The sequence below is a fragment of the Eretmochelys imbricata genome, chromosome 3, assembly GCF_965152235.1.
Source record: "Eretmochelys imbricata isolate rEreImb1 chromosome 3, rEreImb1.hap1, whole genome shotgun sequence".
In the NCBI taxonomy this organism is placed as follows: domain Eukaryota; kingdom Metazoa; phylum Chordata; order Testudines; family Cheloniidae; genus Eretmochelys; species Eretmochelys imbricata.
In genome coordinates, this window is record NC_135574.1 from 113,583,042 (window position 1) to 113,608,936 (window position 25,895).

A 25,895-nucleotide genomic window follows, 5' to 3' on the forward strand; every position below is an offset into this window, starting at 1 on the left:
GTCTAGTGTAAGCCTTGATCAGTTTAGCACATATTAAAGTCTGTATCCTTTTACACTAACATATGTTAATGTTTTAAGTCCGTGTGCTAATATTATACCTTTTTAAGGACTTGTCTACATGGGGAAATTGGCGTATCTATAGAGCTATGCTGGTATAACTTCCCATGTGGACACCCTCTACTCTGGAATAAAATAAAATAAAAATAAAATGATTCCAGAATAATTACTCTACTTTAGGAAGACACCTTTATTCAGGAATAGTGTCCACACAGGGAAATTATACTGCCATGGCTATAGCAGAATAATTATTCCACTGTAGCTATGCCGCTCAGTTTCCCCATGTTGACAAGTCCTAAATCCTCAACAGCTACATGTCACTGAATCAATGGAACTCCAAATCTCAAGAGTGAGACTTAACGAGTGCAGGTGACAAAGCTTTAGGCCCATGACTGTCATCCTGGTCTCTTTCAGAAGCAAGCTCAATAAAGAATCTTGGGACTTTAGAGAAAAATGCAAAACCTATTGCTTCAACATGGCTTTTCTCCAATAACCCTACAAAAAAGAGAAACATTCTTTCAACTGGGGGAGTAGAGAAACTAGTATATGTTAGACTTAATAAATTTGTGGGATGATCAGATACCATGGTTACTGTCTCGGTTGGTAAATTTTAGATAATAGTAGAACCACAAAATCAGATTTAACCAACTCTTGTAGCTTTTGGTTTTGAATTAAAATTGTTCTCTAGAAAGTCTTAATCTTCCAGGAAAGATACTGGACATAGCAAAATGAGGTTAGAAATTAAACCTTGTTCTTGAAATTCTTGCTGCCAGTAGTAGATGATATAGTTGTGTATGGTAGGACTTTAGCTGTTTAATAGTGAAGGGAAAAATCTGTATTAATGCTCTAAGATACCAAACTTAAACAAAACCACCTTTAAAAAAATCTTTTTTTAAAAAAAAAAGTAGCTACAACAAAGAAATTAACTGATAAAACTATTGGCACACTTCTTATATTGTGCACTGGTTCTAGAAAACAGAACTTAGTGGTTCTGAGCAGTAGCTTTATTAGGATTGGGGTAATGCTTTACTAACTGAGCAGACTTACTTAAAGAAGTGAACTCAGAAAATGGAAATCATGACATTTAAAATAAAACAAAACTAGCAAACTATTCAACTGTGTATGATTTTCTTCCAGGTTGGTCTCCAAGGACGAGTTGTAGGAATTGATCATATCAAAGAGTTAGTAGATGACTCAATAAATAATGTCAAAAAGGATGATCCTACATTACTGTCTTCAGGAAGAGTGAAACTGATTGGTGAGCATCAAAGACTGTGGTATACTTATTAATTAAATTAATATTCTGACTAAAAACTGACTGCAAATTACCTGCATTTGGAAACCTGATTGGTTTAATTTCTTTGAGGAAGATTTTCAGACACAAAGGGCGTTAGGTGCCCGACTCCAGTTGAAAATTTGAAGATTTAACTCGCCTTTTAGGCCTTTGAAAATCCTTCCCTTTGTATGATTTTGATTTTTCTAGCATTTAAAAAACAAAAAACAGTCAGTGCACTGAATGCACTTTTCTGACATAATAGTGTATTCCTATAGTAAAACAAAAACTGAACAAGAATTCACTTAAGTGTAACGCTTTTTAAAACCAGGCCTGTATTTACCACTTCTTTGTATGTGTGAATGAGCTTGCTTACAAAATTAGAGCATTATAGTGCAGCACTCTATGCTTGTGCAGTCATAGTTGAAAGACTTACTGGCCAAAAATAAAAAAGTACTAGAATAGTAAAGTGCACTAATTAATTTAATCAGCTCAACTAGTTCTAAAATGTACTGTCAGTGTCTGTATTTTGTAGGGATTGGTAATATAAATTGATACCAAGGCAGTATTATTAAATCAGTATAAATGAGGGCCGAATGCCCAATCATAATGTTTACTAGACTACAAATCTGAATTTCACTATTGCGATGGAAATATAGCAAGGAAAAAGCACAGTCTCGATTATAAAAAAATATAGTATTATATGTGTGTTAAATGGTTTGGTGCTGGGTCACTAGGTGCTTCTGTAAGAAAATTGCTAGTAAACTATACACCTTACACTTAGCCCCTGTAGCTGAAGTACTCTCCAAAAATTCTGACTTTTGTTTCTCTTCTCCAAAAAGTGGAGGCATTCCAGATTTTTTCCAAACTAGAGAAATTATGTGCTAACCACCATGTGGTTGCCCTATGACAGCATGCCTATAGATTCACCTTGCTTCCATATACAAATGCTCCCCGTGGTGCATCACCAATTCATTTAGATGTTCTTCAACCAAGGTTAGTTGTGGTATTAACTTTCACCATGGTAATCTCCATTGATACAGTGCCAGAGTGCACAGATATCACGTTTGTAATAGCCTTAAGAGTGCAAATAGTTTTCCCATTATTGTCATACAGTGCATCAGTTGCTGCTTAGGTGGCCTGTCTGGTCTGTTTTTTGCACTCCACTGCACAGGTGTCGAGTTCCTTGGAATTCACTTAACTATGTGAATATAGTGATGTACCACCCGATGCAGCTCAGCTATATGTTTTCACGGCATCCAACATCTTTTGTTTCTGCACCTCACTGGTTCTGTCACCAAAATATCTCCTAAGAAGACTATCCTACTAATGTGCTGCCAGCTATGCCAAAGCCAGTTTGCAGGCTCTGGGGTCCATTACTGGAGATCTAAGGCCATCTAACTGTCATACGTAACTGCATGACTAGTGGTCAAATGACTGGTAGTGATGAATGGTGCTATGAGATAGTTAAAGGACTGTTGGCTTATAATGATCCCCAGGACAACAATCAATCACTCAGGGTAGAAAATGTGCCCATTGTATGATAATCTGGACCCGCTATTTTGGCTTCTACCAACTACCTAGTCCATTTTTTTTTGTTATAGATAGTATAGCAAGTCTTGGCAGTCAAATTATGAGGGACATGGGGAAACAAAGACTCTATGAAATGGGTGTACTTTAAATAAATAAATAAATAAATAAATAAAAAACCAAGTCAGCAGATGTTTGATACCATGCTGGGATTTTGGGATCTCTTTGGGAGAGACCCAGGACTCCAAGGCCATGGATACAGTAGAGAAGATGGTGGTTGGTGGTGGTTACTTTGTAATGAATTCAGAAAACTGGACAGTTAGTGCTAGTGGAGAGTCAGTCTTCTGGAATATACTCCACTGCTACATCATAGCTGCCTTAAGTATTTCATGACTGCTTATCAAAAGTGCCAAAATAAATGTTTCTTGCCAAGCAAGGAACAAGAGCTAAGTGTTTACGTTGGCCTCAGAATGACTTATAAATGGTGTCAGCATTGCCAGTGGACTTGTAGGATTGTCTCACATTATTTGAATTTGACTTTGACCCACCACAATTTCCACAGGACTTCCAGAAGACCTTTTCGAAATCTCAAAGGTCTGTGCTGATAATTATGGGATAGGTACTCAGAGGGCATTGCAACTACAGTGCAAAAAGCATATAGTTTTAGTGTGGAAACAGGGCAGAATTACTACTTTCATATACCCAAAACAGAATGGCTAGTGTGGACATGGTGTAGTTATTTGTAACAGTTCAAGTCTCTAATGTAGACAGGGCCCCAAATAGCTAACCTAAATTGGATATTCGAGTAGGAGCCTGGGCAAGGTAGAGGTTGGTATGAGTTAACTTTTTTGTTTTGTTTTTTGTTTTGTAAAATGTGTGTGGTGAAAGGCATGTTTCATCCCTCAGTAACTTTTAATACTCTCCCTTTAGTACGCTTCACATTGCCAGAGCTCCAGATTGACTGATAGCGAACTGAGCACACTGCGTCTACAGAGCTTTCAGGTGCTCCAGCCCAGAGACTGAGCCCAAACTCAAATGCGAACTCTTGTTTCCCACTGGGCATTGAATTAGGGAGTCAGGCCAGCCCTGGTTAACTTCTGTACTCATATTAAATACACAGTGAGATGCTGACTGCAGAAATCCAAATGTTTCTAAATTTCTTTGGAAGTAAAATTTACAGATGCTCTATTGTGTTGCTTAAATAAAAAAAAACTGTATTAAAAATACCAGTTGCAGTTCCAAATACCAATATTTGAAATATATTAGTTATTCTCAAGGAAAATGTTATAACCTTTGATTAGAAGGTGCAAAAATGATTCATAAAATGATGGTACTCCACTCTTAAATAGTAGAAAATATAAAACCTGTATCTGATGTGGTGGCATCCATATTCTCTGTAGTCTGGATGCGCCTTATTTCCATTTTTGTATTATATCACAACCAGTTAACTTCTTTTAGCAAATGGATTACTTTCTTAATTTATATTAAACATCCTGTGGTTTCTAGTGCTCCAACAGTTCTTCAGATACTGTGGTGTGTGTGTGTGTGTATTCTTCATTGATTGAAGATACTACGTACATAATGCAGTTAAATACGACATTAAAAAGTGACTTGTCACACATTCGTATGACAACTCAGTTTTGTCCAGAACTTCAGTTTAAAATGGAGTTCAGCCCCTTATTTGCAGCTGAATATAACTTGAAAATTTTCAGCTCAGCTGTTGCGCATCCCTGTGAAAGGGTTAAAAGGTTTTGCTTTCTTGCAGTGGGGGATGGAAGAATGGGATATCCAGAAGAAGCTCCCTATGATGCTATTCATGTCGGAGCTGCAGCCCCGGTTGTGCCCCAAGCAGTAAGCCTTTTATGTTTTGTGTGTGATTCATTAATCTCTCTATATTAGCTTCTTAATTAAAATGCTGGTAGATTTATATAGTTGGGATATCCACAGGCATAGTGACTCTTAAAAAAAAAAAATCCCTTTCATTAAACTTCCAATCAACATGAAGATGCTGCATGTTGTAATACTTTTTCCCTAAACAAGAATATTTTAAAAATGGGTTTTCCATGTATTGGATTTTTGTTGTTTTTGTTTTGAAATTTTTTGGCTTGATAAACTAATAGAGCCCCTTGGTTTTTATCAGCTATTAGAGTGTAAAGTTTAAATACTTGTCTGGTTCCTTGCTTCCTGGGTTGGAAAGGATTGAGAGTGTTGTGGAGGGTAACGTGCTCTGCCCTTGTTGGGAAAGGGGAGTGACTAAGGAGTGACGTTTATGGCCTTAAAAAGAAGTCCACCATCATTTCTGGCAAGAACTGTATGAGACAATACACAGACTTGAGTGAGTATAAATGGTGGGAATTAGGGTTCTAAAAGGGAAACTTTTTTCTCCCTTTTCTCCAAGAGAGTGGTGAGAAGTGGCGGAGTTAAACACTGATCTAATATGAGCTTCATAAAGGTAGTGGTATATTAAGTGCTAGTTAAGACTTTCAATTTTAAATTATTATTGAAAATCCCTGTAAACTGCAGTGAATGATGCTGTGGAACTTTGAGTTTTAGGGTGTTGTGGGGAAGTTAGCCATCACGAGATGTTGATTGATACTTTTGCAATGGAATGCTATGTGTTGGCAGTTGGAAATCTTAAAGTTTTTAACGTTTATGCAACAATGGAATTGTCCAAAAATGCGTAGTTTACTATTTTAGTAAAATGCTTCCATTCAAACTTTGTAAGAAACTTCTTCGTTCCATAATGTTACAGTGGAAATTAGACACTTCATCCCTATTGCCATTTCTGCTAGAAACCTGTTGTGCTCAGAAAAATAGCACATTCCCTCAACATTGAAAGAGGTGATATTTTATAGAAGAAAGGCTGTTGTGCAAGAATTGCCAAGTAGTTAAATAGTGAGACTATCCTCCTGTAATTTACCGTTTTATTTAAATATTTTGCTTTCTGGGATAATTTTTAAGTCAAGATCAAATGGTCATGACGGCTCAACGAGGTCAGCAGCCCTACAGAGTTAGGCTATTGCTACATTACAGAGCTTACAGCGGTGCAGCTACATTGATGCAGCCCCTGCAAGCGGCAGTGACTATGTTGGCGGGAAAATCTCTCCTGCCGACATAGTGCTGTCCACACTGGCGATTAGGTCAGTGTAACTTGCGTATCTCAAGGGGGAGGCTTACTCACGCCCCTGAGTGACATAACTTATACTGACTTACGCTATAGTATGTACATAGTCTTAGACTGTACCTTGTTCTGACTCAACAGCAAATAATGAGCTGTTAAGTTTAGAAAATTAGGCTATGTCTACACTGGCACTTTTGTCGGTATAACTTAAGTCACTCAGGGATGTGGAAAAAAAGTGACAGAAGCACCAGTGTGGACCAACGCTATGTCGGTGGGAGATGCTGTCCCGCCGACATAGCTATTGCTGCTCATTGGGAGTGGTTTAATTATGTTGATGGGAAAGCTCTGTCCTGTTGGCACAGAGTGGCTACATGGGAGATCTTACAGGGGTGCAGCTGCATCGGTACATCTGTGATGTTGTAAGCTCTCTAGTGTAGACATGGCCTTAGTAATGAGTCTGCTACAGATTACCATTAAACTTAGTTGTTCAAATAAATTTTCTGCTCTTATGAAGAAACCAAAATTACAAAAACACAACAAACTACAAGTGATTATTTTATTTGCAGCCTGGATAACTGATAATCAGTTAATTACATTTCTGGCAATTATTATAAATGGTCTAAAATATCAGTAGTTGTATCATCCTATTCAAATACAGTTTGATTAAAAAATAGATTTTGGCTGTGTAACTCAGGCCATTATCTATTGCATAACAGTTGAAATAGTTTTTTATGTATGCAGTTTGATTAGCCATGATAAAATATTGTAGAACTGTTTACTTGGAGAAGCCAGACTTTATTCACTGCACAAAGATGGATTGCTATACATATATACTCTAATAATCTTTGTATGTTGTGTTGTAGCTCATAGACCAATTAAAACCTGGTGGAAGATTGATATTACCAGTCGGCCCTGCAGGTGGAAACCAGATGCTGGAACAATATGATAAACTAGAAGATGGCAGTGTCAAAATGAAGCCTCTGATGGGAGTGATATATGTGCCTTTAACAGATAAAGAGAAGCAATGGTCCAGGTGGAAGTGATTTTCTGTTCCACTTTCTTCTTCCACAGATACACGCATACAAGGTGAAAGGGTGTGGATTTTAAGCAGATAGACTGCAAGGGCTGCCTTTGCTGCTGTCACTGCTTTCTGCTCTTCCATACCATGGAAAGTGACCTTCTCTGTATTGTTACATCACTATGAGGAGGTTCTGCTAAGTTTCTGAGTAAAGTTAAAAGCAGAAAAAAATGTTGCATGGGTTGTGCTTTGTTTCATTTGAACTCATGGCTTCTTGAGGTTTTTTGTCGGTGCTGAAGAGTGTTATTGACATTGTTTTGAACACAACACTTCCTAAAATTTAAACATCTCATCAGTTATAACTTTTTTTTTTGCTAGATTTACAGAGGTAGCTAAGATAAAATATAAAAGGATACTTGAGATGAACTGTGAGTTTGTTTGCACTATGCTTCATAGAGCTACTATGTTTTTATCGAGTAGATCTACTTGTAATAGGTCAGGAAATAACTGAGAAACTTACACTTTTACTGCAAATTTATTCAAGACTCCATAAGTAAGGAAAGTCCTTCAGGATCCTTATTAGGAAGCAGTATAGCTAATCTTCTAAATGAATACCTAATTTCCTGGGCCTAAAAATGATAGAGAGGGAAGAGACTATAACCCCCTTCTTTCTCAAACAATCAAACAACCAAATGGTTGTTTTAACGGTGTTCAAAAGATCCTGTTTTAAACATACCCGACTAAAGTTTGTCATGTCACTTGGGCATATTATATTCTCTAATTCAGCAAGCTGCCAATTTCGCATCAGTTCTAAATAAGTCTTTTTTAGGAGAAGACAAACGAATGTTTGTTGTTGGCTCCCTGATCCAGCAAAGACACAACACAGCTGTCATCTTGAAAAACATACCAGGCATTAGTATGCAAATGAATAAACCAGCAGTCCCCCTTTGCCTCCTGAGTAGAAACACTTGTGACTGTGTTAGCTTCATTAACTGAAGTGCACACATGCACACTGAGCTCTGCAAATAACTTTCAAGCTGTTTGACTTTTTAATTGTGTTCGATAAACAATTTTTTTCGTTACTCTCAAGTATCTACAGCATGTACTGTAAGTGCTTTGACATCTAGCATTTAAGTTTTAGAAATGTCTAAATTAGGATCTCCCTTTTGTTTTATCTTGAGAGGACTTCAGTTACTAGTAGTATGTTTATATGAAGAGATAATTTAGAAGGATTTAGGGGATAATAAGGCCATAAGCACTAAATGGTTCGAGTCTGTAGAGCAGGCTTGGCTTTGTTTTGTAGTTAATGTATTTTGGTGGAAATAAGCATTCTAGACTTTTAAAGAATTCACATTCAAAACTGAGTAACTTCATAAATGAGAAATAAAACCATGAGACAGTTTAATTTCCTGCTAACTGAGTGACAGCAAAAGTGACTTCAGTGGAGTCAGGATTTCACCCCAATTGTGCAACGTGTTTAATTACCTTTTCTGAAAAGGTTAATAATTTTACATCTGTCTCTGGTTAGGGAAAGATGTTGATGATTGTCAATGCCTCAGTAAGCCTAAGGGAATTAGGTGCCCAATTTCCATTGAAATTCAGTGAGATGTGTGTGTTTGATTCCCGTAGGCTCCTTACACTTGTGAGCGAGGTTAGGATTTTCAATCAAGAGGAAGGGGAATCTCCATGGACAAAATACAGATTTTTTCAGTTTAATAAAAAAATCAGTGTCTTAAGCAAGCATACACATACTATATCTTGACAGGTCTAGTAGATGAAAACTGATTTTATAAAATACTGCATTTTTGGGCCAGTTCAAATTGGCTTGGATATGAGCACTGTCACGTGGATTGAACACTGGTTGAAGAGCTACAGACAAAGGGCAGTGATAAAAGGTAATGTTTCGGCCTGTGCGATGCTTCTAGGATGCTGCAAGTATGTGTGTTGGGTCCAGTATTATTTATCATAAATAATCAAGAAGGGGGAAGTAATGACAATTTAATGAAATTTGCTCAGGATACTAAATTGGAAGGTGTTGTAAACATCAATGAGGACAGAAATGCAAAGGGGTCTGAAAGGTTAGAAATAGGGCAGAAAAGAGTAATATTCAACTAAGAAAAATGCAAGATATCTAGGGGAAAATAGTTAAACGTTCAGTGGTACGAAGAACGGGAAAGCACTAGTATTAAATCATCAAAAGGTCTGAACTGCAGATTTGAAAGAGAAAATGTATACCTTTGAAGCTTAATTTAGTTAAAATTCCTCCTAGCACATGAAGACAGATCATTAAATCCTCTGATTTCTCTTCCTGTAGACATCAAGGCTAGCTGCATCTCAGATTTCAGTTGTTTCAGGTCATTGTTGCCAACTGTCATGATACTTTGTGCTTTCCTTAAATCCCCAGCTGGGAGAATCGGGTTATTTCCTGATCATCTCAGTTTTCATTTAAAAAAAAAATGTTTTTGGCCCTTATGGATGCAGACAAAAACTTGAAAACATGAACCATAAATACGCCTTTTTAGTGTTGGCAAGCAAGAAGAAACCAACATTTATTTATTTTAAAATTTCAGGATTTTTAGCCAATATCATTGCTACTTTTTGAGGCCCTGATCAGGTCTTTTGAATGCTTGGGGATTGGCAGTACTGGTTTCAGTATGTGCTGATTCTCCAGTCTCCTCAAAAATTCCAACACTTAAGCCAACACTGCCAGTACCCAGGGGTTGAAGGAGGAGACTGTTTTAAAGACTAAAAACTAAATATGTATACCTTTGCTAAGCAGTAACTAGTGGGGGAGATTGGGAGAAGTGTAAATGCCAAAGATGGAGAGGATTTATCAGCACTGTACAAGGCTTTTATAGTCAGTAGTAATGTGTAAGGAAGAGAGAGGTTTCTCTAATTCACTTAAATTTCCCTTTCTAACAGATCTAGAAGACTCTAGAATAGTTTATCAAGGAAAGTTGGGAAAAGTCTCCTTCCTTGCAGGGATAAAAACTAGACATAAAAAGATTCCAAAAAGCTCTGTTGCAGGACCAATCTGGCACTGTTCAGGGGGGTATACTAAAGAATTAGTTCTTCAATTTCAGAACTTCAGTTGAAACCTGATACTCTGCAAAGTCCTTTTTACACTTGAAGTTTAGACCAACTAATGCTGTTTTGATTATGTGCAGTTAAGTGCACAGCTTTAAGTTTACTTTAAATGGAAAGTTAAAAACTAGTGAATTTTTACCTGGTTAAACAGACCTTAGTTTTATAATTTTTGAAATACTTAAATTCAACAGCACATTATATAGCCTACTCATTACCTTCTTGTAATATTGGAAAATAACTAACACAAGTCAAATGCATAAAATATATCATGTCTTACTATGAACTAGCATGGACATTCTTTGATTTCGACACTGAAGATCAAGTAAAACTCTGTAGACACCAGCTGCTTCACTTTATTCAATTAATGTAGATTTTAATATGCAGAGATATGAATAATAGTACTAATTTTAAAGGGTGTTTTCATGCTAAAATTTACTTGTATTTACAGGTAGTTACATTTACCTTTTTTCAGGATTTGCTTAACATAGCACAAAACAAAAATAAAATGGCAAATTATTTATACTGCAGTATTCCATTTGTCATGAATTTGAGTACTAAGAACACATTAGTATTGTGAAGCAAAATAACTTCAAATTAAATATGCTCAATGCATTAATAATAGTACACAAAATCGTGCCAAATTACATTGATGTGGGCCAGGGGAAATTGTCTGCCACTATCAGTGTTTCAAGACAGAACTTTTTTTTTTTTTTAAATTAAAAAAAAATCATCTTGCCACAGTTAATGTCAAGATCTTAATATGTTGTAATACTGCCTTTGTGCTTTGATATTGCAGATCTTTCAGTGTTGAAATCCCATCAACTACTAGGCACATGAGGCTTTGCCAGAATAGTAGAATTATCTACTTTTTTTCCGTTGTAAATATTAAACCAAGTAGCAGAGTTTAGCCATTTGATCAACATTGTCTATAATTGTACCACTAAATCCATCTGCATTGCACTTAAAATGTTTCTCTGAGACCCAAAACTAACCAGCCAATTACTGTAAGGATTGAAGCTGCCTGACTGCTTTAGGAATTAGTAACAACTTCAGGAGAAAACTTGAACTTTAAACTCTAGTCTTGCTAGGTAAAAGCCTTTCAGTTGACTTTAAGAAGTTGTGTATGCTGTCATTCCATGCTATGACTCCAAATGCATCCTCTTTGGGATCTGAACACTCTTGCTTGTATGCATGTAGCTATATATTTTGTGGGCTGGCTTGCATTAGTAGATTGATTGAAATACTATTGTATTCTTCCAAGAATCACATTAGTGAAGTTGCTCTTAATAAAACAATGTGTGCCTTTTCTAGTATTAATGAGGTAGACTACTCATAACTGGAGCAAATGTTTTGCCATTATATGAAGCATTTATTCTCTGAAGGCGAAGGCAAAGGCAAACTTACTGCTCTGTTACAGTAATCAAACTTCCTCATGATAATGGAATTGTTCATTAGCTGAAGGCATTCATTAGGTAGCCCTGGCCTGAGTAGTTTCTTCAGGAGCTGATAAAGTTGCTCTGTGACATAAAGAGACATAGCGTATAGATAGTGCCAAGTTCTCTCCACTTCTTCTTCAGAGTGAGATGTGTCCAGTACTGACCAGACATTGCAACTAAAATTTAACTTTGAACTCAGGTTTCACATTTTGCAGCCTTTTGTGCAGGTACCGAGAATAATTGGACCATAATTTCAAACAAGTCTCTCTCCAGTAAATGGCCCAATGTGTAAGACAGTCACTTCTTCAGACAACAGGTAGTCATGTATTTTTTTTTAAGCTGTTGATATTGTAATTGACTTGTTTGTGAAAGCAAATGATATATTTTACAGAGAAGGAACAGGGACCCATGTTGCACAGTAGAGCTGTATTTTACTGAGTAGTATAAGGTGCTATGGATTGCTGTTGATTTTCCTTGTGGCTTAAATGCTTGAAGAGATTTCTGAAGTTTTGCTGCTGTATTTGAGTACTGCTGCACATTCATTGATTTAATATCAAAACTGCAAAGTGAACTCCTTGGGGAAAAGAATATAACTGCATTTATTTTCTTTCTGCAGGGATGAATTGTAAAAGCTACATCATCTTGACCCAAACATAGTGTTACAGTGGACTTCCCATCTCCAGTTCTAAAAGCTTTTTGAAAACCAACAGCATTGCAGCTTGTTTTGGATTTTGTTATACTGTTATCAGCATGGAAAAGTGTGGTGTTTTTATTTCATTTTTTTAGAGGCTTAAGGCAAATCTGGCAAAGAATTGATGGAAAGTTTAAATTTGGGCTGTTTCTTTTAACATGCCTTTTTAAATTTCATCTTGTTAAAGAAATGAATTTCTGCAAAAATGCGAAGACCTACAGTTTGTGAACTCTTTAATTTTGATGGCTGATACTTTTTGAACACTTTATTTCAGCTCCATTGTTCCTTGGTAAAATTGCTTCTGTGCACCTTATAACACTACATACACAATGGCAGGTTCTCTATGTTCAGATGTCTGCTAAATGTTACTAAGAAAATGAGATGAACTTCCTTTTCAAAGCTTGTGACACGGTGTCATAGACTAGCATGTAGTAGATACAGTCAGCTGCGTTATTATCTTAAAAGTGGGCATTTGTATATATTAAACTTCAAGACATCAGAGGTGACAGCTCTTGTTATAAACTCTATGGTTCAGGTTGGACATAACTGACATAGTTTTTTCCTTCCTTGTCAAGAAATTAGAGGAAACTTGTAGCTCAGTATTGTTTTGTAGCTCACTGCTGATATGTATATGAATTTTAGCATAACAAATGCTGTGTAAGCTATGTCCTAATCACTGAACAGTTTATGCAGTGCTGCTTTGCCAAATAAAGTTAAAAGCAAAAAGGGTTTTGTGTGCTTCTTGTATGGGAGATCAGGATCAGTATGTTAAATGTAACTGCTTGAAATGCAGAACACTACTCCAATAAAATTAACATCCATATTTAAAAATTAGTTGCTTTTGACACCAAATTTTTGCAGTATAATCTACATTCTTCTTCCAGCTACAGGTAGTGATGGAAAAAAATTGGATTAATGTTTTAGGGGAACTTACATTTTTATAGAAGAGAAAAAAGCTGATAAATAGTGAAGAACTGATGGATCGCCAAACCCTGACCAAATAAACACTACAAACTCTACAAATATCCATTTTAAAGAGTAATTGAAAGGCTTTTTTTAACATTCTCAAGACCCAGGTTTTATGTTCTGTGTTTGCTGCAGTTAATATCAGGAAAACCCAAAGCACATTAAAAACTGTATAGCTCTTGGATTGCTTTAGGGGTGCATATGTTCTTCCTAAAAAGAAAAGGAGTACTTGTGGCACCTTAGCGACTAACCAGTTTATTTGAGCATAAGCTTTCGTGAGCATAAGCATCCGATGAAGTGAGCTGTAGCTCACGAAAGCTTATGCTCAAATAAATTGGTTAGTCTCTAAGGTGCCACAAGTACTCCTTTTCTTTTTGCGAATACAGACTAACACAGCTGTTACTCTGAAACCTATGTTCTTCCTGCAACTCCTGATCATTAGCGTTTGAGTGGTAAAATACATTTTAAGCTCTTTGTTTTATATTACAAAGAAGCAGAGCTAAATTAATAAGAACCTACATAATTTGGTTCAAAGAGGCCACTGTTTCTTTTTGAAAAATATTCAGCCTGCTTTTGTTTGAACAGACATATTTTCTGTGATAGAATTAATCATTGAAAGTATGAAGGGTATTATTGAAAGGGCTCTGAAATGTGAAAGAACAAGTAAATTACCTTCATGTGAATGTCAGTCCCTCCTATTCCCATGTAAAATATGTCATATAATTTAATATAGATATTTAGAAGTCTAACATACGACCTCCCCCATATCTTTTAATTGAAGCTTGGGAGCACATACACAATATTAATCCTACAAGGGAGACTAATTTCAAATTAAGGAAGTTACTTGATCACTTAGTGCTTGTTCTAGAAAATACAGTGAAGAAAAATGGGTTTGCATCTGATGTCAAATTTGTGCTAATTGACAATCAACTGTGAATATATTTTTAGTATTGAAGTGAAATATCTGAAATGATATATGCAGCAGCATAAAATCTCTCAGCAGATAACACCATCTTAATCCTAATTTTTAGCCTTTTGGTCGCTGTCATTCTAATTTACTGAGTTCTCAACTTTCCCTCTTCTCACTAATTTAATGTTCAGAATAAGAAGTCAAATGTATCCAAATTCTTCTCTCTAGACAAAGTGTAACAAGCTAGCCTACGTTGGGTGAGGTGGTAGACATGATCCAAAATTTTCTGTGTAAAAGACCCACGTTGCAGGAGCTATAAGACTTCTGGGACTAAGGCTGTTGGGGGTTAATATGCCTGTTCCACTGGAAGGAGTAATGCTTGCCACATTACTTTCATCTGAATCTAGGGGTAGCATTGAGAGAGTCTGGAAGTTGAGATTCCTCCATGGTGAAGGAAGCAATGGTTCTGGTTTAAAGGCTTCTTGGAGAAGAGAAGTTGAAATGCAGAGGATTTAAAGAGCTTGAATAAATGCGGTATAAACTATCTGAATTGCTACTTTGCCAAATAAAATTAAAAGTGAGAGGAACCCATATGAGTATTTTTTTAAATTTTCTCTTCAAAGAATTTTGCATCAAGTCTCACTGTCACTTTCTGATCATTCTTGTTTCCAAAAGAAATGTAAAAACCACGTACATATTGTATAAGTCTTCATTTAGGACATGACCAGAAATGTGTGAATTTGCCTCTGGCTTCAGTTAATTCCTGACCTGATTTGGTTACCCAGATACTTGAGATATTAAGTCTGATCATTAATTGTGTTAATTCCTTGTACTGATTGGTGGTGTTTGTGATTCACACATGTCAATCAATTCAGAATTGGGGCTTGTAGACTGGGCCCAATTTTGTTGCGGGATTCAGTTGAACATTAGTGCCATTAGGAGAGTTATCTTGAAGATTAAACAGGAAAAAACAGCTAGCAATATTATTTCTGCCAAGAGAAGAAAAACTCTATTATAACAGAGTACCTACCATCACTTCTCAACTGAAGTGCTCTGATTATACTTGCTGGCATGCTCAAAAGGCTGGTGTTGCTTACACAATAGGAGAGAGTAATTAAAGAAATAGGATGTGCACGTGCTTCTTAAAACACTGTTTGGATCTGTGGTTGAAAGGATATTTTGGCTCCCTTTTATATATTTAGTGTGTTCTGGAGTGGTCTTCCATATCGAAAAGGAGGACTTGTGGCACCTTAGAGACTAACTAATTTATCTGAGCATAAGCTTTCGTGAGCTACAGCTCACTTTATTGGATGCGTCCGATGAAGTGAGCTGTAGCTTATGAAAGCTTATGCTCAAATAAATTGGTTAGTCTCTCTAAGGTGCCACAAGTACTCCTTTTTCTTTTTGCGAATACAGACTAACAGGGCTGCTACTCTGAAACCTGTCTTCCATATTGTTTCTTAGAGTGTTGAAAAATGTGACCTTTACAGAACAAATAAAGGTGACAATCCCAACTTAATTCAGACAGGACAACAGGAGTGAGAGGAAAAAAACTGCAAAGTGGGGGAGCCTGGGGTGAGAGAGAGGACCAAAGTTATGGTACTAAGATCTCTTGCTTAGCTTCTCGTATGTATGCACCTTTTATAGTTCCTTTCAATTTATTTTGATCTGAAAAATATCCAACCCATAAGGGACCCATCCAAAGTACTATGTGCCCTTGACATAAGTTTTTAAAAACACTATGCAGGTTAACAGAGCATTTTTCCTCCCCCACTCCCGAGCTCTACACCACCTATCTTCATTGTCAGAAAACTATATATAAAAACACAAAACAAAAACCTTGACTTTTGTGGTTAAGTTCCAAAAAAGGCATAATACCTATTTCTTATAAAGTGCTTTTCATTGGTAGATCTCAAAGCACTTCACAATCTTTAACGTAGTGTGGCTCACAACACCCTTGTGAAGTAGGAAGCATTATTATTATTCTGGGTTCTTTATTGTTGGAGCTGTTCCACTTCTTATAAATTAAATATTTTTAACGAGTAGGAACTTTAACTTGAGGCTACCACATCTCAGGTACGTGCCCCAACAATTGGTCTATAGAAAGTCTCTTTTCCAATGAGAAATTAGTTATACAAAGTGGAAGCTTCAGTAGGAGAGATTAAGACAACAGAGTGTTACTGGAGCCTGCTGGTGCAGTCACTCAGCTGGAATGTAAAAGCCCCAGGTTCAAGCCTTCTGCTCTGCCTAATTCAGAGTAGCAATTTGAAGTTGCGTCTCCCACAAGTTCTCTAATTATTTGTTGTTCTGTGGTGGCTAATGCTCTGTATTTGTGTGTGTTGGAAAACTTCGAAAGGTCTCCGTTCTATCCAAATAGAGTTTGACACAAATCACACACAAAAAATCAATCATCTAGTAAATAAGAAATGCACGATTCATAATACAAATGTAAAAATTAATTAGCATAAATAAAGCTATAACATTTGTTTAAATGTGTATTGATATAGTGCATTCTTCTGGTTAGGAAAAAGAAGTACTAAATTTAAAGGAAATACTATATTAGGTTGCAAATCAACATGGATTAATGCTTGCTTACTGATAAATCAACCTTTCTTCAGGAAAATAACTAAAGTATAAATGCAAAATATGATTAAAATCAGTCATTTAAATTGCTTTGATTGAAATTAATCCACTCTGGGAAATATAGACTTCAGCTCCTGTTAATGGTGTTTGGGAAGGGGGAAATAGACTACTGCCATGATGCTTTGATCTCTCCTTCCCTCCAGAGGATGCAAGGTGTCTGGTGAGGACAATGCTAACATGAGAATTTAAACTTTAATGCTAATAAACACAATGCAAAAATTTTAAGAATAAAGTAGGTTTATTATCGCTATTTTTCATAAAGGTAATCAAGACTTGAACATCATGGGCTTTTTGATTAGTGATTTGTATACCACAGCAATATTCAAATTGACTAATTCCTTGAAGTACAAAGGGCCGACATACAAAAAGATGCATATTCTTCTGTCTTGATTTTTTTACTGGGACTCTTGATGGATGTGACATCCTTGCACATTCAGACAAACGGTATAAGCAGCACAGTATATATTTAACACATTTTAGGGTTAGCACATTTTAAATTCATTCACACATCAATTACTTGCTCTAATTCTAGGAGATTTGTATTGGGATAGCCACTGAAGCTTTAAAGCTTTGCTGGAGCTAAGGGTTCAATTGACAAGATTCTTAAATTTCTCCAGAAGCAGGAACGTCTCATCTGTAGTTATATGGGAAGTTTAGTCCTGAGTATCAAGCCCACTGAAGTAGAAGCAGCAATAGCACTGATGGCTTAAGTCTGGCTGGAACGAACTACTGACAACGCTGACTAGAACAAATCCTGTCCTTTCTAACAAAGGCAGGGCCAGGCTCAAGCACAAACCACAGTCACCGCATGTATCTCTTTAAAAATTCTGAGTGTTGGGCTAGGGATGGAAAAGGCTGAACAAGCTAGGAGCTTTGTGGAAGGGGACAGTCTCATGATCTCACATGTGCTGTTGGCACTGAGTAGGTCCAAACATGTGCTGATATTTTTCATTGGAATGTTACGTGTTTGCAATTTTGAATCCTAGCTGTAAAGGGATTTAAGCTATGCAGGATGGGGAATACTTTTTAAAAATCAAAACTGCAATTCAAATGGTGGCACTTTGCTTAGATACAGATTGCTATTAATTAACAAAGACAAAACCCCCTGACAAGAATATTTCCAGTGCATAAGCTGCATTTGTAACAGATGCGCAAATCCTCCTCAGATCGTAAATGAACATGCTGAACAACAGTGTGTATATTTTAGAATGCAACTCTTCTGACACCTCTGAGAGGAACAAGGCAAGGAATTGACTGACCTTGTACCTGCTTTCCTACACGGTTCTGATTTGCTGTCTCCCAGTTACTCTAATCCTGGGCTACTATCAGATATGAAACACAACTATATCCAGCTGTGTTCCTGGATGGGAGTAAATGAGGTGTAAGACTAAGATACTCTGCCATCCAGTGGTGGGCCTTCAAACCTGCAGCATTTTCTGCATACGCTAAAAACATGGTTATTTTCAGGCACAGCCTGCATTAATTTTTATTTTTTTTAACCAGGATTTATCCAAATTACTAATTGGATTTGGTAATTAATAGAAAAATCCTACTATATAACTAAAGGGGCAAACATGTTTCTCACCTTGCAGACTTTAAAGTGAGATTTCTAGAAGGATTTTTTTTTAAAGCTTGAAGTCTTACCAAAGAGATACTCATTTGCTGGAGGCAGAGGCTTATGGAAAACTGCAAAGTGGAGAAAACAGGCAACCTAAATCCCATCTTTATAGATACATCCCATTTATGAGGTAGTCAGACTCCTCAGATGTAATGGGGCGAGCTTTTTTAAGTTTCTGTCTCACCAAACGCAGCCGACAAGCAACCATAAGCAACAGCAAAGCAGTGATGGCCAAGCCTAAAGCCAGGGGTAGCACAGCACCTAAAGAGAGGTTAAGAAAGTTTACACTTTAACATACCAAAAATGGGACAGGGAAAAATTATAGTTCTCTTGCATTTTTTAAGCAATAGCACCCCAGCCTGGCTGAAGTAATGCTGAACTCTCTTGTGCACCTTACATTGGGAAACTATGACATACAAATTACATATATTAGTGGTAATGTCGCTAGGGTAGCGTATTACTCCTTTCCTTATTATTTTTATCTGGGTCTGTCACACCTATCTGAAAAATACTAGCTGAGCTGATGATGATCTGATTTTAAAGATCATAGAAATAAAAAGAGAAAATCTGTAGATTAAAATATATATTGGTCTTACCTGCTTCTGGGACTGGATGCCCCCCTGCAGCCTGATCACTTCTTGACACAACAATGCCATTTTCGTTCTTATCTGTCCTTTTCCCTGACGAACTATTGGCTGCATAAAATCAGGCAAAAGAGAGAGCAATATTACAATTCAGTGATTGAGGAAATGGATTTGCCTCTGAGTCATGTGACAATCTACTCAAGGTGCAGGTGGATACATTTACCATACTCCAGGTTAAGAGCTGCTGATCTGTATACATTTTGAAATAATTTTTTTTAAACTTTAAGTTACAAAGAAAAATCCCCCTACATCATACACCAATCACAACACACTTCAGTCATGAACAGGTGATTTCACAATGTACTGGCTAGGAGATAGATTATAAGTGCCAAACAAAAAATTTCACTAAGATGTGGTTAGGGATGTAACCAAATATCAGTTAAAACACTACTAGATGAGAGCTATAAATACTTGAAAAGCAGGACATTTCTAATTCTGGTTAAAGTTTTGTAAGTCAGGAAATTCAGTTAGGTCCCACAAACACCCTTAACTCTGACCCATCTCCCTATCCAACATCCAAATCTTATAGTACTGTATCTAAATACTTTCAGGAGATTATAAATATGTGAGAAAGGTATTCTTAAAATCTTACGTCATCTGTGATGCAATAACGGTGACTTAATGAAAGTGACAGGCTGCGGTTTGGCCTACACTTACAACTTATACTGGCGTAACTATGTCAGTCGGGTATGAAAAAACCCACAAGCTATGCTGACGAAACTGTCAGTGTAGATGCAGCTATGTCAACAAAAAAGTGCTTCAGTTGGCATAGAGAATGTCATTTGGGGAGGTAGTGTTCCTACAGCAGCAGAAAAACTCCTTTTGCCAGTGTAGGCTGTGTCTACACTAGAGGGCTATGTTGCCATAGCTAGGCTGATATAGGCTCCATAGTGTAGACGTAGCCTAGATCCATCAGCATCCTCACAAAAATCAGAACTGCGTTCAACGACTGAAGTTTCTAAGTAGGTTTTTTTTCGATGTTAGTTTTTTATGGTCATATAAATTTTATGGAGCACTTTGGCTGCAAAATGACATACTCCCTAACGACTCTGGGAATTTTTATTACAATGTCAATGTCAAAACACTGTCATTGAAATAATAATGAGGGGTGACAAAATGAAGTATGTAAATAATATAATTAATTTGGAAACTACATTATATGCAGCTATCCCACTGACACAGTAATAGCTGTCAAAGCACCATAAAAAGTCAGATGTGTAATGGAAATGGCAAGTATATGAGTCCTGTCAGCTGAGGTCAGACTTGTTGTATCAGAATTAGCATGATGTCAGTGTTAACGATTGTCCTGGCTAGATTCTTCTTTGAATGTACTCTATATTCCCACTCATGGGATGTGCTGTAAGTGAAGTTGAAATGGTGGAACCTTCTCATAACAGTGCCTGTTACAGTGCTTACGTGCCCCTCGTACCCTTCCACATTTCTGATCCTTCTGAGGATGAGACTATTAAAGGGGGCATAGAATCAGTGCTATCTTCAGTTCCTTCCAACTGCAGCAGCAGACAGATGTGAACCTCTCTGGACCCCCCAGATCCAAATCCTTCTCTCAAGAAACTAGTAATGCCATTGACAGTGTTATTTATTGTTAGTAGTTTAGTGTTAGTTAGGATAAGCTTAGTTTAAGGAAAGTTCTGTTCTTTGTACAATTAATAGTTATTAAGTCTCAGTTGCAACTTCTGGTTTCACGGTGGATTTGAAGGTGAAGAGACCGGACTAAAAGGTGTGCCTCTTGTCCAGAGATCTCCCTGGTATAGGACGCCCATGCCAGATGCTTAGCATGCTTTGGCGAGGGTCACTCTCCTTTGAGGAACTCTATCTGCAGCACATTTACTTTGAGAGCATACAAGAAGCACCAAAACAGACTCAAGCCCTCTTGTTCCATGCTCTTTGGTTGCAAAGCTACTGTGATCTGATATCTCAAAGGGATTTGAACACAGGATTAAAAGACCAGTGTTGGGTCCAGACACTTCTAGGTCTAAGAAAAAGGGTGCTGTGCAGAAGGCTCTGGTCTCAGCTCCAGGATCAGGTTCCAACATTGCTGTATAGCTGGTTAGTAAGTAATCTGATCTGACCTTGAAGCATTAGTAGACACCATCGGTGCTGGCCTCTGAGATAAGAGCCAAACCACAAGTAAAAACATCAGATCAGTCTTCTTCAGTTCCAGAAAACATGGTGTGAGACAACAAGGCTCCTATTAGCAGAATCATGTTACAGTCAGGAGAGTCCACAGATCTGTCAGATCCTGGGCTGAGAACACTGCATCCTAAACCAAAGACGAAGTTCAGATCAGGGTAAAACACTGCCTAAAGCTCATCTAAAGATCACAGATCCAAAAAGAGTTCCAGAGCCAGTGATAGTTTCTTTGTTGCCAATTCACAAAGCTCCAACTGTTACTATGGTATTGCAAGTATATTGCACAGATCTGCAGTCAGATCATTTACCAGATCTGCAAGAGACATTGTCTGAGAGTGAGAAAAGAAAAGCTCTTGTGAGTTACCAGTCTCAGATCTCCACACCTAGGAAATGAGGTTGGATGAGTTGTCAGTTTTCCCCAGACACTTCTCTACCATCCTAAAAAACAGCTTTGGGCTCCCAACATAAAGTTATTTTGCCCTTTGCCATTTTACACATGCTAGCTCTGATAGTGTCTGGGTCGGATTTGAGGTCAGATCCACAGTCCAAGGAGGAATCTGATTGTGAACAGCTGCCAGATATTCCTCTGAGGCTTCATTCTCAGAGGAAAGAAAATAACTCTAGATACAGTGCCTACAGATCATCTTATCCTTCAAGTACTGGAGTTTGCTTATTGTTACAACTAGCATGTTCCACCATGCGCTGGAAGTACGACAGAGATGTCCAACAGCCTCACATCTGATGAAGTGAGCTGGAGCTCACGAAAGCTCATGCTCAAATAAATTGGTTAGTCTCTAAGGTGCCACAAGTACTCCTTTTCTTTTTGTAGTAGGAACGTATCTCCCCTTAAAAGATCAAGAAAAGGCTTTCACATCAGATCTAGCGTTCCTGGATCTGGCCACTCCTGCTTTCAGAGAGCATTCTCCGACCATAGTAACTGATGCTACTGGAGGAAGAAGAGGAGCCTGTGGCTCAGATGGAATGCCAGTTAGAGCCAGAAATGGAAGCTGAATCTTCCCCTGGTGAGAATGTTGAGATTGCTTCAGCTTCTTCTCCTTCTGAGAATGGTTTACAGTTACCTGAGCTTGTGAACAGGCTGATGACAACTTTGATTAGCTTCCATCAATCACACTGGAAGAAACTGCAATCTTTTTGACATCTGGGTGCCTTATCCAAAAATAAACTCATTCTCCCAATTTTAGATGGACTAATGCAACCAGCAAAAGCAATTCGGTGTACCCTTTCATCTCCTCAAGCTATATCAAAAAAGACCGACAAATTGTATCATTTGCCATACAAAGGGGTTTTGTTCTTTCACGTGCATCCTACACCTAACTCTCTGGTAGTGGCGGCAATAGGCCATAGATCTAGAGGAGAACAATATCATTCCACACCCTCTGATAGGGAGGATAAAAAGATGAACACAGGTGGCAGAAAAATGTTTTCTTTTGCTTTGCTTGGAATAAGAGTGGTGAATTACTAGGGAGTGATGTCATGGTATCACTATCACTTATGGAAAGAAGATTTCCACGTTTGCAAAAGTGCTTCCTGAAGATCAGTGTAAGTTGGCTAACACCTTAAGAACTGAAAGTCAGGTTGTGGCAAGGCACAGGGCTTCTACTCCAGATATTTCCTGATGCCAGAGAAAGACTGACAGCTTTGTTCCATTCTAAATCTAAGAAGATTTAATGCCTTTCTCAGAAAATTCTGCTGCTGCATGTTGACTCTAGCATTCATCATACCCACCCTAGATTAGTTTGCAACTTTCTACCTAAAGGATGAATATTTTCAAATCTCTACCATGCCAAGACAATGCAACTTTTAGGACCAACAGCTTATCGAGGTTCATCTAGCAAACATGGCTGAATGTGTATGGACAAAAATTTAGTGGGAGAATTTGGGGGAACAACACAGACCCATCACAAGACATGCAGTAGGATCATTAAGAAAATGCCTATTAATATAGGACGGGCAAGGCCAATCAAAGCTAACACTGCTAGTGTCCATATCTGTTGTGGGCTGGAAAAAAAAGATGAGGCAACTCCAAACAGGTTTTTGAACAAGATACAATGGGCAACTGTAGTGCTTTCATACAAAGTGTGCGTATAGATTTTCGAAGAACAAAGGAATCTGGTTTTCCTTTGAAACAAATCATTCACCCGAGCACAGTCTCTTCCTGGGTCTTGAAATCCATTCCCGAGTCCTGCATGGACATACGACCCTGAGCTAACAACCTGGGTGACAGTTTTGCTGAGATAACTTAGGAGCACTGAGTCAGAGCAATGATTTTTTTTCCTGATGTGACATAATGTATAATTCAGCTTGTGCCCAATACAGTGTGCTTTTATATAAGATAACAAATTGGTTATAGATTTAAGTTGTGGCTCCTGCTGTTGTGTGCCTCAGAAGCATAAGTAAAGTAATGGCTTGGGGATTCAATCAAGGGTTGTAATTCCCTAACCAAACAGCGCCGCAAGGCAGTTGGCATAGGCCAGTCAGGACACAGTGAGAGACATTAAACCCAAGGAATGCAAAGTTGTTACAGAGAGGTGTACATCCAGAATCCTGGAAAGTGAAAGTCCTGGGGGCATTCAGGCCTCCTACATAGTCTGTGATTGCTCGAGCTGCTATTGCTGGTGCTCACAGCCAGCCTGCCATTCCAGTTTGCTTAGCTACAAGCAAACTTTCATGACACTACCTCACAAATGTAATAGCACCATAATAGGCAGCCAATTGTGAGCACCACACTGGAAAGCAGCTTTAGGACAGCAACTTAGCTGCAGTGCAGAAGTGATGTGTTTGGGCTCTTGGAGAGGAGGTGTGTGAATTACACAACGTAGAGGGTGTGTCTACAGAGGGAAAGTTATCTCCTTTTGACCAGTCCCCCAGAATCTGATCTCAATGACAGTTGAAAATGTTTTGGGCACTCGTGTAGACAGAGCCAAGCCATGACCCTCTTACAGAAAGTGTGCTCTTTGCACAAGGTGTCTAAAATCTTTTCTACCACAAGCTTTGTCTACTTTGTGGTCTAACTATTTCCAACACCAACTGGGGAGGGAATGTAGGGACAATGGGTTAGCCCATGGTTATCAACAGGTAATTCGTCTAGTGTAGACAGGGTCCTAAAGAATCCACACCATGGTTAGTCCAGTCAGACACATTAATGATCAGTTTAATGATAGAGTTTTATATTGCTATCCATCACTATAGTATCTGAGCACCTGTAGCAAAGACATTCATTTATCCAATGAATATCTTAGTACCCAGAGGCAAGTTCACTGATGGGGAGCTCACTAGTGGAGGGGAGAAGGGAAGTGTGACATGTCCCCACTAGTGTTATTAACGATCATTGTAACTTAAAGGAAGAGTAAGGAACTGCTTCCTACAACCTCTTATCACAAAGAAAATCTCTTCTCTTCACAGATTAAGATCACCAGGGGCCATTATGATTTCCACTGCTGATCTTCTGCATAACACAGTCCACAGAATTTACCCCAATAATTTCTGTATGAAGTCTATAACTTATGGTTGAACTAGAGCATACCACTGAAGGACTGCTAGTCTTGATGTAAAGATTGAAAGTGATGAAGAATGTACCACATCCACACATAAGCTGTTCCAATAGTTAATTACCCTTGCTATTAAAATTTGCACTTATTTCTAGTTTGATTTTTGCCTGTCAACTTCCAACCATTGCATCTATTAAACCACTTCATTTACCTTCTCTCACCTATAATTTTGTGACAATATACAAAATAATTATTTAAACACAAGTCAAACCTGGCTCTGAATTGGACGGAGATGACGGATCTGTTGCAGTCTGTTGTGAAATTGCACCTGTTAATTAATACATTTAAAAAAATCATATTTTGCAAAGGAAGTCCCATTGGTTGAGATTAAGACTTCATTTTAATATATTTTTGAGGCACAGTGGTTTACAACACTACCTTTGCAACACCTGGGAGACATACTGCCAATTTGATTGAGCTCACAAGTAAGATTAGCTTGGTGGGCTTCATCTAGTTATTCACAGGTGTAAACATGACGTACATGTGGTCTGGCTCAGAGAACCACTAGAGAATTTGGCATGCCAACTCAGGAGAGGACCTATACTAAAATGGGAGTGTTGTTTATTACACAGCAGTGCACTTGTAGAACTGTGTGAGGAAGCCTGAATGGCTTCTACTCATGCTATCCTTAGCTATTACCACTTTTTTATCCTGACTGAAATCCTTGATGGGATTTATTCCTTTGACCCTGCCTATGTCAACAATGAAGCTACAATCTTTCAAGCGGAGGACTGAAGACGTTTTCTTGAAAGCTTAACAGTGCCACTCATCAACTAGCTGGAGGGACCCTATTGTGCAATCAAGGCCCTCTCTGCAGCCAGAAAGGACAGCAAGCCCAGAAACAAAATTTACCATCATTCCCCTATATGATATCACCACCAGGCTGGTCACTATTGGGAGACTATCATGTAGTTGATTCTTCTCCCTAAACCAGTAGAAACACATCGGTACTAGCAAACACAAGGTACATCAGACTATAAGCTTCAGTGCTTTGAGTTTGCTACCTAGGACTTTAGGCCCAAATTATTTGAGGCTGAGGTGCTTACACCACACAGCTTCATGTAAATATTTTGTGTCAGAGTATTACCGGATTTATTCAGAATTCTTCAGAAAAAAGCAACACCGTGTCTTAAAGAAACATCTCATCCCAAAAATGTGTACTTGTCTGCCAAGTCTGTATT

The 25,895-nt window shown here is 37.9% G+C and overlaps 2 protein-coding genes across 6 annotated transcripts in view; one reads left to right on the forward strand and one right to left on the reverse strand.

The window, feature by feature from the left end:
• The window catches only part of PCMT1 (protein-L-isoaspartate (D-aspartate) O-methyltransferase), a 51,276-nt gene extending 38,334 nt beyond the window's left edge, over window positions 1-12,942 (forward strand). Inside the window, exons 5-8 of the mRNA XM_077813205.1 lie at window positions 1,195-1,315; window positions 4,626-4,711; window positions 6,845-7,067; window positions 12,139-12,942. Coding sequence (XP_077669331.1) covers window positions 1,195-1,315; window positions 4,626-4,711; window positions 6,845-7,024 — 387 coding nt within the window. The 3' untranslated portion in view covers window positions 7,025-7,067; window positions 12,139-12,942. The remainder of the gene's footprint in view (window positions 1-1,194; window positions 1,316-4,625; window positions 4,712-6,844; window positions 7,068-12,138) is intronic.
• Window positions 1-25,895, reverse strand: part of LRP11 (LDL receptor related protein 11) — a 58,363-nt gene that overhangs the window by 6,070 nt on the left and 26,398 nt on the right. For 2 of the 5 annotated variants that reach the window (XM_077813204.1, XM_077813202.1), the window contains exons 7-8: window positions 24,926-24,982; window positions 18,947-19,045 (exon numbers count right to left, since the gene is read on the reverse strand). In XM_077813204.1, the coding sequence (XP_077669330.1) occupies window positions 18,947-19,045; window positions 24,926-24,982 (156 nt within the window). Of the gene's footprint in view, window positions 1-16,951; window positions 18,612-18,946; window positions 19,046-24,925; window positions 24,983-25,895 lie in introns of those variants that run through there. The other 3 variants (XM_077813200.1, XM_077813201.1, XM_077813203.1) reach the window with 3 other exon arrangements.